The sequence below is a fragment of the Coloeus monedula genome (assembly GCF_965178545.1).
Source record: "Coloeus monedula genome assembly, chromosome: 6".
Classification (NCBI taxonomy): Eukaryota; Metazoa; Chordata; class Aves; order Passeriformes; family Corvidae; genus Coloeus; species Coloeus monedula.
Genome location: NC_138786.1, coordinates 62,841,392 through 62,858,269, shown reverse-complemented (window position 1 = coordinate 62,858,269; position 16,878 = coordinate 62,841,392). Strand labels below are relative to the sequence as shown.

At 50.2% G+C, this 16,878-nt stretch overlaps 1 protein-coding gene across 1 annotated transcript in view; it reads left to right on the top strand.

Annotated features, from left to right (window-relative positions):
• The window catches only part of ATL1 (atlastin GTPase 1), a 29,697-nt gene that overhangs the window by 5,402 nt on the left and 7,417 nt on the right, over positions 1 to 16,878 (top strand). Inside the window, exons 2-10 of the mRNA XM_082283598.1 lie at positions 6,438 to 6,685; positions 7,569 to 7,703; positions 8,479 to 8,583; positions 8,792 to 8,842; positions 10,354 to 10,410; positions 13,434 to 13,526; positions 14,578 to 14,716; positions 15,933 to 16,060; positions 16,662 to 16,718. Coding sequence (XP_082139724.1) covers positions 6,438 to 6,685; positions 7,569 to 7,703; positions 8,479 to 8,583; positions 8,792 to 8,842; positions 10,354 to 10,410; positions 13,434 to 13,526; positions 14,578 to 14,716; positions 15,933 to 16,060; positions 16,662 to 16,718 — 1,013 coding nt within the window. The remainder of the gene's footprint in view (positions 1 to 6,437; positions 6,686 to 7,568; positions 7,704 to 8,478; positions 8,584 to 8,791; positions 8,843 to 10,353; positions 10,411 to 13,433; positions 13,527 to 14,577; positions 14,717 to 15,932; positions 16,061 to 16,661; positions 16,719 to 16,878) is intronic.

Sequence of the window (16,878 nt, the reverse complement as noted above, 5' to 3'; positions counted from 1 at the left end):
ACACAGCTGTGCAGCTGAGATGTAGGAGTTTGCCCTGGCTTTGGAGAGGCCAGCTTGAGATCCCAAAGGGAGACTACCAAATGTGGCCTTTTACAGAATCACAGAATCATTTAGGTTGGATAAGATCTCTGAGATCATCGAGTCCAGCCTATGGCCAAACACCACCTTGTCAGACAGACCGTGGCACTGAGTGCCACATCCAGTCTTTCCTTAAACACCTCAAGGAACAGTGACTCCACCACGTCTTTGAACAGTCCATTTCTATTTACCTGCCATTCTTGATTGCTGAAGGACAGGGCTCTTTTTTCCACGACAGTTTTCTTCACCTGCTTCTAATACCCTACTGCTCCCTGGGGGATCTTCATCCAGGAATTGTCATTGATCCATCATTTCCACAGATTCATGGCAGCTGTGATTACGTCCAGTCTGAGGAGGTGCAGGTGATTTCGTTGGGCACTATTAAGTTCTGGCTCTGCCTTCCCATTCTGCCTTTCCCAGAGCACCAGCCCCAGGTGTAAGGGGATATCATAGCCAGGCTGGGACCTGACGGAGGTGGGTGTGTCATTTATGAGGGGCTTGGTGGTTCTGGTTAGTGAATGCTGCTGATGTGCAGCACCTGGAGTTTCCCCTGCTTGTATCTGGGGTTCTGTTGAGATGTCAAAAATCTTAGCAGAGGTGTGAGCAGAGTTGAGGGAAGGTTGTGTGGCTGTGAGGTCAGCTGTGCCCTGGATGCAGGAGGTGCATGGAGAGAGACTTATTTACGAGACCACATAGTACCAGGATAAGGGGAAATGGCTTCCTACTGCCAGAGGGCAGGGTCAGATGGGATATTAGGAAAAAATTCTTCCCTGTGAGGGAGGCGAGGCCCTGGCACAGGTTGCTCAGAGAAGCTGTGGCTGCCCCTGGATCACCAGAAGTGTCCCAGGCCAGGTTGGATGGGGTTTGGAGCAACCTAGCGTAGTGTAAGGGTTGACACTGGATGGGCTTTAAGATCCCTTCTACCCCAAACCAGTGTGGGATTCTGTGACACAGAAAGGGGTGGTGAATGTGTGTGTGTGGTTAAACCCAGCTTGGGAGGCTTTCTGACTTGCTGGCCAGGAACCTTCAGAGGGCATGGTGCAGGCAGGACCACAGAGCAGGGATGGGTGTAAGAAAGGGCTTTGCCCAGCCAGGCTTCCCTGCTCCACCCTCTGGAAGGCTCCATCTCCCAGGAGCACTTCTGTCTAGACACCTTCTGGCAGTCCCTGCTGAGGGAATTTGCCAGCTCTCAGCTGGCCAGGTCAGGCTCAGCTCTTTGGGGTGCATCCTTTGTGCAGAAGCAGGGCAGGTTATTGCTGGACAACACCCTGCTCTGACTCTCCAGTGCACATGCATTGCTTCCATGCTTTGTTCCCCATTTTTCCCTGGTTGGCTGGATCAGGTGCTGAGCTCTGTGCCAGCCTGTCGTGGAGAGGAGGAGAGGATTCCTGATGCATGCTCGGAGCTCCCTGCCCCTCCCAGCCTCCTCAGAGCCCCGCTGATCATCGCTGGCTGTCGTGCGGCAGAGGGAGTTCAGCACAGACACGAGAGCAGAGCTCATGTGCTAGCAGCAGCCAGGCTGAACGTGCCCAGTGCAGGGGAGATGCTTGGAGAGGGTGGCTGTGTTCCCCAGAGCCGTTGTGGAGGGCAGATAAGCTTCCTGCAAGCTGCAGCTCTCTGGAGAGTGTCCAGAGGGATGGAGGCTGACTGCAGGCTCTGTTCAGGGCTTGGCTCGTGGTGCTGTTGGTGGTAGTGTGATATGTTTGGGATGGAAACTCCAGAAAAGGACCCACACAGATATCATGTCTGGTTAAACTGGTCCCCTGAAAGCTGCTGATAAGCAGACTGACACAGCCGATACAGGGATACTTTGTTCCAAGGAAAAAACGGCCAGTTAAAGCTTCCTATCAAACCTCAATTTTATCTCCTTGGTAGTTTGCTTTCCGTGCAGTAACTTGGTTTGAACGCCCTCGGAATGGCAGCGCTGCCTGACATTGGTGTATTTGTGTGTGTGACATCTGAGCTGGGGTTGTTTTGCCTGGAGAAGTGAAAGCTCCAGAGAGACCTCACTGTGGCCTTCCAGTACTTGGAAGGGGTTTATAAAAAAGGAGTGCAACTTTGTACGTGGGCAGATAGTGATAGGACAAAGGGAAATTGATTTAAACTAAAAGGGGAGAGATTAGATTAGATATGAGGGAGAAATTCTTCCCTGTGAGGGTGGGCAGGCCCTGGCACAGCGTGCCCAGTGAGGCTGTGGCTGCCCTTGGATCCCTGGAAGTGTCCAAGGCCAGGTTGGATGAGGCTTGGAGCAACCTGGGATAGCAGAAGGTGTCATGGCTGGGGTGTGGAATGAGGTAATTTTTAAGGTCCTTTCTAACCCAAACCATTCTGGGATTGTAGCTTCAGCGAGGGAATTGAAGCCCAGGCTGCAGTCCCTGCTTTCCACAGTCAGTGCTTGGATAGCTGAGACTCCTGGGATCCAAGAGAGCCTGAGAGCAGGGCTGGCAAATTGGCTTCCTCAGGCTCTGGTCACGCAGTGTTTGCACAGATGATGGGACATGGCTGTGTTTCACTCTCTGGAATGAAATGTATTTATTGTGCAGGCTGAGCTGAGGACAGGGCTGATTCCTTAGTGGGACTCTGGGAAGCAGTCAGCATTTCTGTGACCTGTTCTTCCATGGCTAAGGAAGAACAGGCTTCAGCAAGCACCCACCAAACATTGCATAATTAGTGGCATGTAATTTACTTAATTTATTCTTCTCTAGAAGTTAAGTACATTAGTCATGTCTGTCACTGTGCACACAGGCACAATGTGAAATACGCTGTTTTAATTTAATTAATTTAGTCAAAAGCAAGTCTTAGACCAGTTAAAGAATTCCTTCCTTTTTTAATGCTGTCTGACAGCCCAGTAAGCACGAACGCAAATCCTGATCTCCTTCTCCTTCCCACTTGGAATCGCCATATGGAAAAGAGACGTGGCTTCCACCCCGCTCCAGAGTCATGGAAATGAGCTGTTATGAAATGGGGAAAAGGAGCCGTATCCTGACAATTTCTGAATGAGCAGCTGGAGAATTGACGTAATTGCAGGGCGCCGGGAGAGAGCCGAGAGAGAGGAGGAGTCAAGTTAGAAAAGGAGTGAAAACAAGAGTGTGTTTAGGAAAGCTGAGCTCTCCTTCCTCTCCTTTTTGGCCAGATGAGGTTTTGCCATTGCCAGGTACAGCTTCCTTCAAGGCAAATAACTCATTTATGGCCAGAAAGACCAGTTAAAATAATCGATTTCCAGCAGTGCGCAGCCATTTTATAAAATAATCCCTGGCTCTCCAGTGTGGCGGATAATCTAATAAACAGAACCTGGAAGTTTCATCACATGGAAATATGAAAATAAATACGAAAAAGATGGTTTTGTCTGCAGATATCCTATGTGAAAGAAGCAGAGATAGGGATGAAATTAGTTCTGAGACCTGCTTAATATAATCTCTCTTTCCTGCTGTCTCCAAGGAACTGGGAAATCAACATATCGTGCTCATAATGCTTTGTGTTGTGCTCATGTTGTGCAAGCATCCTGGTTTTCCTGGTGTTCAGGTGATGGAAACAAGGATGTCCCCTGGGAGACCATGGCCACTTCTGCGCCTGGAGACATTCTCCTAAAATCTGTTAATATCTGCTTTTAAAAATTAGTCTCCTTCAGATTCTGATGATTTGAATGGAAAAAACAATCCCTTCTCCTCTGCACTGATTGTTGGTTCAGCTGCTGGAAAGAGCAGAGGGAGAGGAAGACCTGGGAGATCCCATTTAGGCACCAGGAGAGGGGATCTGGCACGAGCTCTCCCTCTGGCAGCAGGATGGCCAGGGACTCTCCCTGTCCTGGTGCTTGAATCCTTGGCCAGGACTTGGAGATCCATTCAGCTGTCTGAGCCAGGGGCATCCAAGGATTTGTGCCCATCTTGGTACCCACTGCTAGTGCAGGATAAGTAAAACCACAAATCATGGAATCCCAGAATAGTTTGGGTTGGGAAGGGACCTTAAAGCTCACCCAGTCCCACCTCCTGCCATGGGCAGGGACACTTCCCACTAGCCCAGGTTGCTCCAAGCCCTGTCCAGCCTGGCCTGGGACACTGCCAGGGATCCAGGGGCAGCCACAGCTTCTCTGGGCACCCTGTGCCAGGGGCCCTCCCACCATCACAGCCAGGGATTCCTTCCCAATATCCCATCCATCCCTGCCCTCTGGCACTGGGAAGCCATTCCCCCTTGTCCTGTCACTCCAGGCCCCTGTCCCCAGTCCCTCTCCAGCTCTCCTGGAGCCCCTTTAGGCCCTGCAAGGGGCTCTGAGCTCTCCCTGGAGCCTTCTCTTCTCCAGGTGGACACCCCCAGCTCTCCCAGCCCTGCTCCAGAGCAGAGGGGCTTCAGCCAAAGTACTGGTCCCACTTCCTCTGTCTGTGTGCCCAAAGGTGGGAGTTGTCTGGTCTGGGAAGGTGGCACAGCTGTTGCACCCTGACGGCTGAGTTAGAGTCAGAAATACTTAGGTTTAATTTGATTTACAAATCTTTTCCTATCCCTGCCATGAGTTACATCCTATCCAAGGATCTCTCCTCTGTCTTTTCTGTGCAGCTGGAAGAAGAAAATAAAAATTGGACTGGGTTAGGTGAGCAGGACTTTGGGAAACACCACAAGAGAGGAGGCATTTCCTATCTTTTGTATAGCCCTTGCAGCTTGGCAGTGCTTAAAAAGAGCACATGAGCCTGTGGCCCTTTGGCACCTGGCCATCCTTACCTGTTGGGAATGCCTCAGTGCTGGAAAAGGTGTTTGGTGTGTGCCTGCTCTCAGACACCTTCATTTGGTGATGTGTGCCTGGATCCTGGCTCTGTGGATTTGAAATGGGAAGGATTTTTTTTCCTGGAGGCCCCTAAGCAGTGACACAGGGCAGGGGCTGGTGCTCGAAGGGATTTTAGTGCTGCAGTCTGGTGGAGAATCTCGCTTTTCAGAACGTTTGGGACTTTTGTTTAGCTAAAAAACCTCCAAGCATTGGAAAGAAAAGATCTTTGTCTTTCAGCTGTGAGCTAAGAAAGCTCATAGTATATGTCCGAGAGCCTCCAGAAATCCCCTGGCAACCAGGCTTAATGATCCTGGTACTTCCTTGTGGGATCTTAGGAAATCACAAAAGTGCTGCTGTTATTTCAAATATGGAGTTACTGCTGGAGGCTTCTTTATAGAGAGGCCCGGAATGGGCAAGTCCTATTCCTCTTGATATTTGTAACTTCTCTTTTAGCATGTTGTGCTTTGAAACAGTTCTAAACTGGGTCCCCAAGGTCAGGGGCTGAAACAGAGACTGAGGAGGTTTAGCTTGAGGCAAAACTTGGGAAAATTACAGCCCAAGCCTGTGATCTAGGAAGTTTTTGTCGGAATGTGGGGGGAACTTTCCATCTTGTGCTCATTTCCCTGCTGGCAAGGAGGTTTCATGTGGCTCTAGGTGAGCTGACTGGCACATTAATCACCTTCGGCATCTCTTCCCTGTGCTGGAAAGTTTGGAAAGACCAGGAAAGGAAAATTACTGGAGCCAGCCTGCTCTTTGCAAATCCCAGGGCTGCAGGTCTTAAAATGCATCTGGGTCCTGTGAGACCCTCCTGTATGATCCCTCCACAGCCTGGGGAGCAGCTCCACAGGGAACCTCGCCATTTCCAAGTGGGAAAGTGGGCAGTGCCTGTGCTTTGTGTGTGCTTTCCACTTGGGAGTGGAGAAGTGGCTTTTATCAGGATGGGCCTGTGTCTGCATGGCCTGGTTCCTGCTGGGAGCATCCCGGGGGATGCTGCCGACGAGGCTGATGGTAGGAACAGTGGATTGCGCTTGGAGCATCAGTGCAGTCTGCAGATGGAGCAGGAATGTGTTGCTACAGGAATAGCAGTGGCACAGGATACACAAAGGCAGCATCCTTTGATAAAGATGTGAGGTCCTTGGACACCTCAGCTGGAGAGCTGCTTCCATTTTTGAGTCAGCCTTCAGGAAGGACCTGGTGGGGAGTGTCCAGAGGAGAGCAGATCCCTAGATAATGTGGTAGAAGGGACGATCAGGAGACTTGGACTTTTCCATCTGAGAAAGGGCTAAGGGAGGTGTTACAGCAGGTGCTGTTTATGTAGGAAGTTGAAGGGATCTGTTCTCCGTGTAGGATAAAATCCAGCAGATGCGTTCTGTCAACAGAGGTTCCAGCAGGGAGCTCTGCCTGTGTGGAGTACGTGGTCAGATGACCCCAAAGTGGCATGGACTCATCCACTGGGATGGCTGTGGCCAGGTGGAGCAGATCTGCTCTGGAGGATGCCATTTTGGGATGGATAATTGAGCTATTGGGCCTCTTATCACCTCTGTTGGTGACTCCTCACTGTGCAGAGGAAGGAACCAAAAGCCTCTTGTTTTCCCTGTTCACACAGGTAGTTTTGCAGACAAGGCTTACGAGTGGAGCTCTGAGGAGGAGGAATCCGTGAGGAAGGCAGGGCCAGTGCAGGTCCTCATTGTCAAAGATGACCACTCCTTTGAGCTGGATGAAGCCGCCCTGAACCGCATCCTCCTCTCCGAGGCTGTCAGAGATAAGGAGGTCGTGGCTGTGTCCGTGGCTGGAGCCTTTAGGAAAGGAAAATCGTTCCTGATGGACTTCATGCTGCGGTACATGTACAATAAGGTAAGGCTGCAGCACCGGAGGCCGTTCCTAGGGCGTGATGTTCCTCGTTGCTCCCATGAGCTGGACAGGACTCGGTGCTCTTGGAATGCTCAAGCCTCTCATGAGTGTGGGCTTCACAAAATAAAACAGAGCAGATCCTTCCCCAGGAAGAACTGTCCCATGGACTCTTAACTTTGAAGGAGGGGTGTTCACATCTGCTGCCCTGAATCACAGAATCATTTAGGTTGGAAAATCCCTCTGAGGTCATTGAACCCAGCTGCTAACCCAACACCACCATATTCACCACTAAACCATGTCCCCAGGTGTCATATCCATGTCTTTTGAACACTTCCAGGGACGGGGACTCCACCACTGCCCAGAGCAGCCTGTTCCAATGTGTGACCACCCTTCCAGTGAAAAACATTTTGCTAATATCCAACCCAAACCTTCCCTGGTGTAACCAGATTGTTTCCTCTTTTCCTGCTGCTTGTTCCCTGGGAGCAGAGCCCAATTCCCACCTGGCTGCACCCTCAGGGAGTTGTGCAGAGCCAAAAGGTCCCCCCTGAGCCTCCTTTTCTCCAGGCTGAGCCCCTTTCCCAGCTCCCTCAGGTGCTCCTGGTGTTCCAGACCCTCCTCCAGCTCCACTTGCTTCCATGGACACACTCCATCCCTTCTATGTCCTTCTTGTTGTAAGGGGCCCAAAACTGCCCCCAGGATTTGAAGTGCCTTGGCAGTAAAGGAAGGAAAAACCTCCCTTATGGGGTTCTTAACCTCTTACCATTTTGTAAGGAGCCCTCTCCAGTAGGGACTGTCCCTCTCTAGCACTGGGGTGGAGGCAGCGCAGGGGAAAAGTGTAAAACCAAAGTGAGATGAGAATTCCAACAACTTCTGCTCCTCCCTGCAGGAAGCAGTGGACTGGGTTGGGGATTACAACGAGCCTCTGACTGGTTTCTCCTGGAGGGGCGGCTCCGAGCGGGAGACGACCGGGATTCAGATATGGAGTGAGGTTTTCCTGGTGGACAAGCCCGATGGCACCAAGGTGTGTGTGTGTCTTTGTTGCTGTCAGCTCATTTTCCTCTTCCAGCTTTTGAGACTCTCTTGCCTTGTCTTAGGTGGCTGGGCAAGTTTAGGGAAGGTTTTCAATGCCATATCCCTAATTTAGCATGGGTGGGTTTAACACAGTGAGGTGATGTGGTGTCCAGTGTCTCTGATATGTTGTCTAAATGTCCCTCAACTCTGGGCATCCCAGAGTTTATTTCAGTACTATTCCCAGAGATCTTGAATCTCATGTCCTTGCAAACTGCTCCCCTTTCCTGGAGCAGCAGCTGTAAAGTGGAGTTTCTTCATTCAGAGTGATCATAGTGGATTTGCAGCACCCTGCAAATTCAGCTTATAGGCAGGAATATTTATCTGCACTTGAATGCAGAGCACGGCACCAAAGTGGCACTGAGTCGTTCAGGGTGTGATTCCTAACGCTGGCTGAGTGTGTTTGGGTTAGGGAGGTGCAATATGTGTTTGGTTTCTGATGCAGACTCAGGCAGAGCCTCCTCTGCACTGACAGCAGCTGTTTGAGGAGCAGAGCTGTTCCCTCACTGCCTTGTAGAGCATTAATTTTGCTGCCTGCTGGAGTCCCCCTGCTGTCAGGAGTGGCTGGGGATGTGCTTTTCCTTTGTCCCCCACCAATTACGAGGCTGAGGCAGAAGCAGTGAGACTCCAGCACAGTAACTCAGCTGCCATTCACCCCGTGGCCCACGAGGGTGGGTTTGCCTGGGGGCAGGTCCTGGGAGTGCTGACAGGAGCTTTGTGCCCCGCAGGTCGCGGTGCTGCTGATGGACACGCAGGGCACCTTTGACAGCCAGTCCACCCTCAGGGACTCGGCCACTGTGTTTGCCCTCAGCACCATGATCAGCTCCATCCAGGTAAGAAACCTCTGGGCTGGAGGAGTTCACTGCCCAGCAACCACAGAGCCTGACAGGGCTTCCCTTCCTACCACTTGTACCAGCACCACCTGGGACCTTGCCCCTGTCCCCATGGGGCTGTCATAGGCTTTAGCCACACCAAGCATATGTTAGCCCCAAGGACAGGCTGTTCTTAGTGATCTGAAGTTGTCTTTTTATTTAAATACAGGTTTATAACTTGTCCCAGAATGTGCAGGAGGATGATCTGCAGCACTTGCAGGTAAGAGGAGCTTCGGGGTGACCTAATTATGGCCTTTCAAGGGCCAACAAGAAGGATGGAGAGGCTCTTTACAAGGGCCTGGAGGGACAGGACAAAGGGGAATGGCTTCCCACTGCCAGAGGGCAGGGTTAGGTAGATGTTGGGAGGAAATTGTTGTCTGTGAGGCACTGGAACAAGTTTCCCAGAGCAGCTGTGGCTGCCTCATCCCTGGAAGTGTCCAAGGCCAAGTTGGATGGATCTCAGAGCAACCTGGGATAGTGGAGGTGTCCCTGCCCATGGCAGGGCGTGGCACTGGGTGGAATTTCAGGTCCCTCCCAACCTAAACCATCCTGAGATTTTGTTCTGTGATTGTGAATGATCAGCCTGGATGTTGCCATCTGGTGCTGGCGCAGTACAGGGGACCCTCTAAGGGTGATTCCAGCCATGACTGTTGGAGACAAGCAGTTAATGGGATTTTTGTGGCACAGGTGTCCTGCCCATTTCCTGGAATTACCTTCTGCTTTCTCTTCTGTTCAGGTGATTGACTGATTAATTAGGCAGGTTTTTCCAGGAGCTTAAGGAAAGGAAAGTCAGCTGGAAAAATCAGCATTTGAAGGCTGAATTATTTCAGTCCATAAATATTATTAACAATAACACTTTTTAAACACTGAATTTATTCAGTGTAGCTCTGATCTTTCAGTTTGGATTTTAAGCCATGACTGTTTAACAAGTTGACCCATTTTTAGGCATCTGTGAAACACATTATTGTGCCTTCAGTTAGAAACTAGAGTGCAGAGAGACTGGAGAGTCTTCAAATCTTGCTGGTAGGCTGATTTTAGAGTCTTTGCACAGCGGGGGTTTGCAGGGAAAGTACTTATTTCTGAATTCATTTCCGCTCGTTCCTGGAGTGTTCAGAGGCAGCAGGGCTCCAGCAGCCCCCTGGAGCACGAGAAGTTTCTGGTTGGTATGAAACCAGCAGCAAGCAGCTGATCTGAGCCATTTTCCACAGATTTGGCAGCCAAAAGCTCCAGGCTGGGATCTCTCACATGAGAGCTCAGCAGGGTGATGGTCCATAACAGCTCCGTGTGCCTCTGGGGTGGGAGCTGGCAGCCCACAGCCACTCTGTGTCCAGCTCTGTGCGTGGTGCTGTTAGGCCCCAGTCATAAATGTCCCTCACTGCTTTGTAGAATCATAGAAGTCTCTCAAAGGATCCACAGGGATCATGGAATCCAACCCCTGTCCCTGCACAGACCCCCCCAACAACCCCACCCTGGGCATCCCTGGCAGCGCTGTCCAAACGCTCCTGGAGCTCTGGCAGCCTTGGGGCCGTGCCCATTCCTTGGGGAGCCTGGGCAGTGCCCAGCACCCTCTGGGGGAAGAGCTTTGTCCTGATCTCCAACCTAAACCCTCCCTGGCCCAGTTCCAGCTGTTCCTGGGTCCTGTCCCTGCTCACACAGAGCAGAGCTTGGTGCTGGTGCCCCTGTGTCCCGCAGTGACAAACTCATTGTCCGGTTCTGTCCTTCTCCTTCCAGCTTTTCACCGAGTATGGCCGGCTGGCCATGGAGGAGACATTCCAGAAGCCTTTCCAGGTGAGTCCAAGCGTCCAGGCCAGCTCATTTGTCCCGGAGCCCGTTGGCTTCACCACGAGGTGTCACTGCAGTTTGCAGGATGGGAGGAGATGGGATTGCCTGGGGATCGGCTCAGCTGCTCCAAGGAACAGCTTTGTGCTTCTTTGCTTCCCAGTACATCCAACATCCCTCTTTCTTTCCTCTCTGAACCCTTGCCATCCCAAGAGCTCTGCACTGTCCTGCCAGGCTTGGAAAGCAGCTGATTTTGCAGCAGGTTTGTCACTCTCTGTAGTCAGGAACTCTGCCCAACCTTTGTTCTAAGAGGTTTGAACTCACCTGCCCTGGGAATCCCTGCTCCTGGCAAAATGAAAGGATAAGGATTAGCTAAGCTGTGGGAAAACTCGGTTTGAGTGGGGTTTTAACTTCAAGTAAGGGACATCTGTTCATCCTGCTGTTCCCCAACCTGTGGAAAGCTGCTGTTAAAAAAAAGAGAGAGCATTGGGCACTCACAGTAGGTGAGGCTGGTGCCTGTTTTTAAAGACAGGAGTGTTTTGATTAGGTTGGATGAGAGTTTGTGAACTTCCCAAAGTAAAAACCAGCAGGGAAACAAAGCATGCTGTAAAAATCCCAAGAGTAACTGGGAATAAGTTGCAGCTATTTTACATTTGCTTGCCAACATATAAAGAGAATTGTTGTCCTGGAAGGACTAAGGGGTTTATAAGGTGTCTATGGTCAGGAAGTGGAAATAAAATTAAAAGGTTAAAAAATACAACAAATGGATAAATTGAGATTTTGAAGGTGTGTTGGATTCTGGTGTGGGCTGGTGACTGATAAATGGTAAAACTACCAGTAAAAATATATGACAGGCAAGAGCTTGAAGAAAGTTGTAACATGGTACAGCAAAAAGCCAGACATTAAATAAATATTCCTGCTCCTTATTTAAAAACTGTGGGGATAATGCAGCCAAATATTCCAGTGAAACTGAGATACTTCCTACTTCATCAGTAAAAAGGAGGCTGTGAGGGGAAACTTAAACATGCTTAAATCATTAGGGCTGGATAATAGGCTCTGATTTTCCCAAACACTGTAATTGCTGTCAGCTTGCACAGTTTGTGGATGGTGACTCTTGTCAAACAATCCCATTATCAATTTTTAGAAGAGCACGAGTTGGGTTGATAAAGGTAACTCTTGCCATGATCCGTCGCCTTCTGTCAGCCTTATCTCTCCAGGATGCTGCTGAAAAGCAAATGAAGTCAGCATTGTCTGCTTTAATCCATTGTTAATGGATTAAAAACTCATTAACTGATAGATGCCAGAGCACGTGGAACTAATTGTAACAGGGAATCATCATCCTTCAGAAGTGTTTCCTTGGGATCCCCCCAGGCTCTCTCTGATTCAATGTCATCTTCATTAATGATCAGGGGAAAATTGTCAAACGATGCTGGAAACCTTTGTGGGTGTGATAAATGTGGTAGAAGGGTCAGTGGTGCTGTGGCCAGGTGAGAAATGATCTCCTGTCCACATCCAGCATGGGCTGGCTCCTGCAGAACATGTTTTTAGACATGAATGTGTTGATTAGAAAGCAGGAAAAGTGAGGGTGGGGAGGCCCTGGCAGAGTTTTCCCAGAGAAGCTGTGGCTGCCCCTGGATCCCTGGAAGTGTCCAAGGCCAGGTTGGACGGGGCTGGGAGCAGCCTGGGACAGTGGAAGGTGTCCCTGCCCATGGCAGGGGAGGGCTGGATGGGCTTTAATGTCCCTTGCAACCTGAATCATCCTGGGGTCCTGTGATTCTCCAAGTGTCACAGTAAAACTGCAGTGGCATTGATCCTGCTGGAAAGGAAGTGAGACTTGGCAGTGGAAAATTCACATTTCCCTTTGTCTCCCTCCTCTCCTCACACTGAGGAGCCCTTGCCAGAGGCTGGCCCTGAGTGTGGGGCCTTCACAAAGGCAATGGTAAACACAGCCTGCCTGCAACAATTTTACTTCAGAAATACAAAGTAATAATTCTCGATTCAAGGCGTGCATAATGTGTTTGTGGAAAAGTCCTAAACATGGACATGTCTCTTAAGCATCTCATGGTGTTTGAGAGAACAGCATGTCCTGAACCAGCTTGCTGGGTACAGTCACTGTGGCTTCTCCTGCAGTTCAAAAAAGCCAACTCGCTGTTCTCTCCTTCTTTTTTAACTTTTTCTGATGTTTTTTAGAAGAGAAATAAAGAGCAGAAATATTTCCCCTCCCTCCATTAGATTTTTGTTCTAAACATAGACAAATTTTAGGGAAATTCCAATGAAATGGGTTCCACTTGCTGACCTGCTTATCCATGTGCATGAGAGGAACCCTGGCACCTCTGCCAGACCCTTCTGGGCTTTGGCATTCAGGACTTCCCCCTCCAAACCCTTTATTTCCTACATGGGATGTTGTTCCCTTGCACAGATGAGGCACTGGAGACCTGATTTTTTTCTGAAAACTTTTTTTTTTTGTTTGTTTTTAAAGATTCCAAGTTGACCATTCTGGTATTTATTTATTTATTGCCCAGGAACTTTGAATGCCTCAATAAAGATTACAAAAGCCAATGATTTCTTATTCACTCTCATTCCTCTGCATCTGCTTCTCATTAAAAGTCTGTCTGGAAGGCTGCCCAGTGAAAAAGGCTGAAAAAATGAGCCTGTAGAATTCCTATAGGCTGGAACTAAATGTGGCTGGAATTAGGGAGCTCATTGCCTTTTGTCCTGGTTAGCAACAATCCCTTTTCTTGGGCAGTTTAGATGATTGATGCTCTTCTCCCAGCCAGGGACTCAAACTGGTGCAGCAGTTTGGGGGATGCTCCCCCTTTTCCTTGTGGGACAGTGGAGTAGTCTCAGTGCCATGCACACAGGGGCCTCTTATTTCCCCCAGGAAAGGTGGGAGATGCTGCTGGAGCTGGGAAAAGACTCAGGGATAGGTTTTGATGTGGTGTGAAATGGGGGTGAGGGTGCAGGGGGATGCTCAGCCACTGCTGTGGGCTCTGAGCAGTATGTAATTGACCCCACTGTTCTGTGTTTTCCAGTCCCTTATATTCCTTGTTCGTGACTGGAGCTTCCCTTATGAGTTTTCTTATGGATCTGATGGTGGTGCAAGATTTTTGGAGAAGAGGCTGAAGGTACGTTTTGCGTGCTCTTGGTTCTGGAGCACCCTGGGATCAGGGAAGGTGTCCCTGCTCATGGCAGGGGGTGGGATGGGATGATCTTTAAGGTCCTTTCCAACCCAATCCACTTTGTGATTCCATAATTTTCCTGTTCAGCTGGGTGGCAGCAGCACTGGATGTCAGGTGTGAGCTGCAGTGCTGGTTATGGTCACACTCCGTGCATTAAAATCCCAGAGGAGGCATTTGGGGAGGGTGAATTTCCTTGCCACGTTCAGGCTTCTGCCCAAGCCCAGCTCCCTGGGACTCTCTGGGAGAGTGGACAGCAATGGGAGTCAGCAGATTCCCAAGAGACTGGGAATGATTTTTTGGTCATTAGGTAGTTGTACAATAAAAGTGATGGGCAAGGATTGGTTGGGATCAGTCAGGAAATGCATGGATGATTTGGTAGTGGAGAAACCTAATTAAATGTGAGATGAGGAAGGCCCTAGTGGGAAATCCCAAATGTTTTTGTATTCCAGTCATACATGGACATGTGCATTTTTCCAAATGATAATAACATGCTCCAGGGCATGTGGTCAGAGATGCTCCAGTTCCTTCTCTTTGTCCTCATGCCTGTGGGATCATCTGTGTTCCTTTCCCCCACTGTAAGCAGCCACAGTGTGGAGTATCCTGTGCTCCTGCCAGCACTGCTGGCTCAGCATTATCCCAGTATTCCTATCAGAAGGAAACTCCCTGATCCCAAACTTTGGGAAGTGGACAGGCAGCACCAAGCTTTTCTCTCTGGTGACCACTGACAGAACCTGAGGGAACGGCTGGAGCTGGGCCAGGGGAGGTTTAGGTTGGATTTCAGGACAAGGCTCTTCCCCCAGAGGGTGCTGGGCACTGCCCAGGCTCCCCAGGGAATGGGCACGGCCCTGAGGCTGCCAGAGCTCCAGGAGCGTTTGGACAACAATCCCAGGGTGGGATTTTGGGGTGTCTGTGCAGGGCCAGGAGCTGCCCTGGATGATCCTTGTGGGCACTTCTAACTCCAGATATTCTGGGATTCTGTGATTCATTGTCCCCACAGGTGTCAGGCAATCAGCACGAGGAGCTGCAGAATGTCAGGAAGCACATCCATTCCTGCTTCACCAAAATCTCCTGCTTCCTCTTACCTCACCCCGGCCTCAAAGTTGCCACCAACCCCAATTTCGATGGAAAACTGAAAGGTACGAGGGCAAAGCTCTGGTTTCTAACCTGATTCCTTAGAAGCCCTGGCAGACTGTCCTGCTTCTTCCTGAAAGCCCCATGAAAAAACTTCTGGGAGAGGAATTGGATCCTCCTCTCAGTGATGGGCACACCCCCATTTGCTTCTTCCCAGTGCAGCAGACAGACATGGAGGGAGAAAAGGCGTGGGAGGCTGACAAGGCCTCAGAGCTGCTGGCAGTACCCACTGTCAGAACACTGATGGGAAAACTGGGAAGGGCAGGGATGACACTGGAAGTTTATGGACGTGGTGTTAAGCCTGCAGTTAATTCCTGTGCCTCACCTGCACAGGCACAGCCTGGTTACTTCGAGGCTGGTGCTTGTGGTGGGTGGAAGGCTGGTTCCACAAGCTCTCAGAACGTTATTTCACTTTGAAAGGCTTTCCAGGGAATGTTTAATCTGCCTGGCTTATCTGATCAGTGGTTTCCCTACAGGGCAGGCTTGGTTCAGCAGGTTAAAAAAAGGGGGAGAGAGAAAAGAGCTGTGGTGAGATCCTCCACCCTGAAAGGAGCCACGTGCTGGGGATATTTTTAGGTGTTTGTTGTGAACTCCTTGTGGCTGGTTCCAGGCTGCTGCAATCGTAGCAATAAAGCAGACCATTAGCTACTTAAATTAGCAAGCAAAGACGTGAGTTTTTCCCTGGTTTTGTCTGGCTCAGACTTGCTCTCCTGGCAAACTCCGTGCTAAGCAGGAGGGAGGTGGGCTGGTGGAAACTGAGCTGATCCCTGGAGTTCCCCCTTAATCTCAGGTGCTGAGGAGTGTGGAACATGTGCTGTGTGCAGACAGGAGCTGTCAGCAGCTTCTTGACACAATTTTCTTGTTTCCTCAGAGCTGTACTCAGCTTTTTGTGCTCTGATGGAAGAAATGTGGGGGATCTTTCCTGCTTTCCTCACCTGCCAGATGCCTGGCTGTTGCACTGGTTTTTTCTGCCTTCAGTCCTGTACAGTTTAATTTAATGGAAACACCACAAATCCCACCTTGTGCCTGAGAGCTTTGGCCAGACCCTTCTGGAGCTCTGGGCGGCCTTGGGAATGTGACTGTTCCCTGGGGAGCCTGTTCCTTCCACTCTTTGGGGTGAGAACCTTCCATGTCCTTGGCAGGGGATTGGAACATCTTTAAGGTCCCTTCCAACCCAAACTATTCTGGGATTCTGTGATGCCTTTTTTTTCTTTTTTCCAGAAATAGACGATGAGTTCATCAAGAACTTGAAGATTTTGATTCCTTGGCTTCTCAGTCCTGAGAACCTGGACGTTAAGGAGATCAATGGAAACCATATCACCTGTCGAGGCCTTGTGGAGTATTTTAAGGTACTTATTTAGGGAAAGTAGATTTCTTCATCTGTGGAATTTTGCTGTAGCTAAAGGGGAAAGCAGCAGCAGCAGGCAGGGCAGCACTGACAGTGCTGACACTGCAGCAGAGGGCAAACACCTCATGGTCATGGATTTGACCACAGCGAGCCCAGAAAGTGGGAGGAGCTGTTTTCCTCCCCTGGAGAATTGAGGGCTGGAGGGGGATAAGCTGAGGCCTGTATTCCAGTTGCCTTTGGAAAAAGCTTATTTTTGTTGTCATGACTACTGGGACATTTCCATTCGAGACATTGGTGAGTAATTCTCACCACCTACTCTCCAGGGCTACCTTGGCTCCTCCTCCTTCAGGGAAGGACTGAGGTAGGTGCAGATCCTTTGGGAGGGATACTTGGGAGTGAGTGGAGCAGGGAGAGCCTCTGCTGACTGACCCGGGCCACCCAAGGAGTGGCATTTTCTGACCAAAGCCATCTTGTGCTGGAACATCCTCCTCTTCCCTGCTTCTAAATCCTGCCACAGCTGTGTCTGGAGCTGGGTGGGGGTGGTTGATAGTGCTCCTGTGTGCTGCATTCCACATGGTTTCCTTTTCCCTGTGCTTTTCCAGGCCTACATAAAGATCTACCAAGGGGAGGAGTTGCCACACCCCAAGTCGATGCTGCAGGTATGTGTGAGTGGGAGCTGTGGGAATTCCTGCAGTGTAAGTGCCACTAATTCCCCAGGAATTGGCAGAGGTGTCCAGCTAGTGCAGCACAGTGGGTCTGCTGTGACTTTATTCCAAATGCCTCAGTGTAACCACCCAAGGAACAGCACTTTGGGAAGCG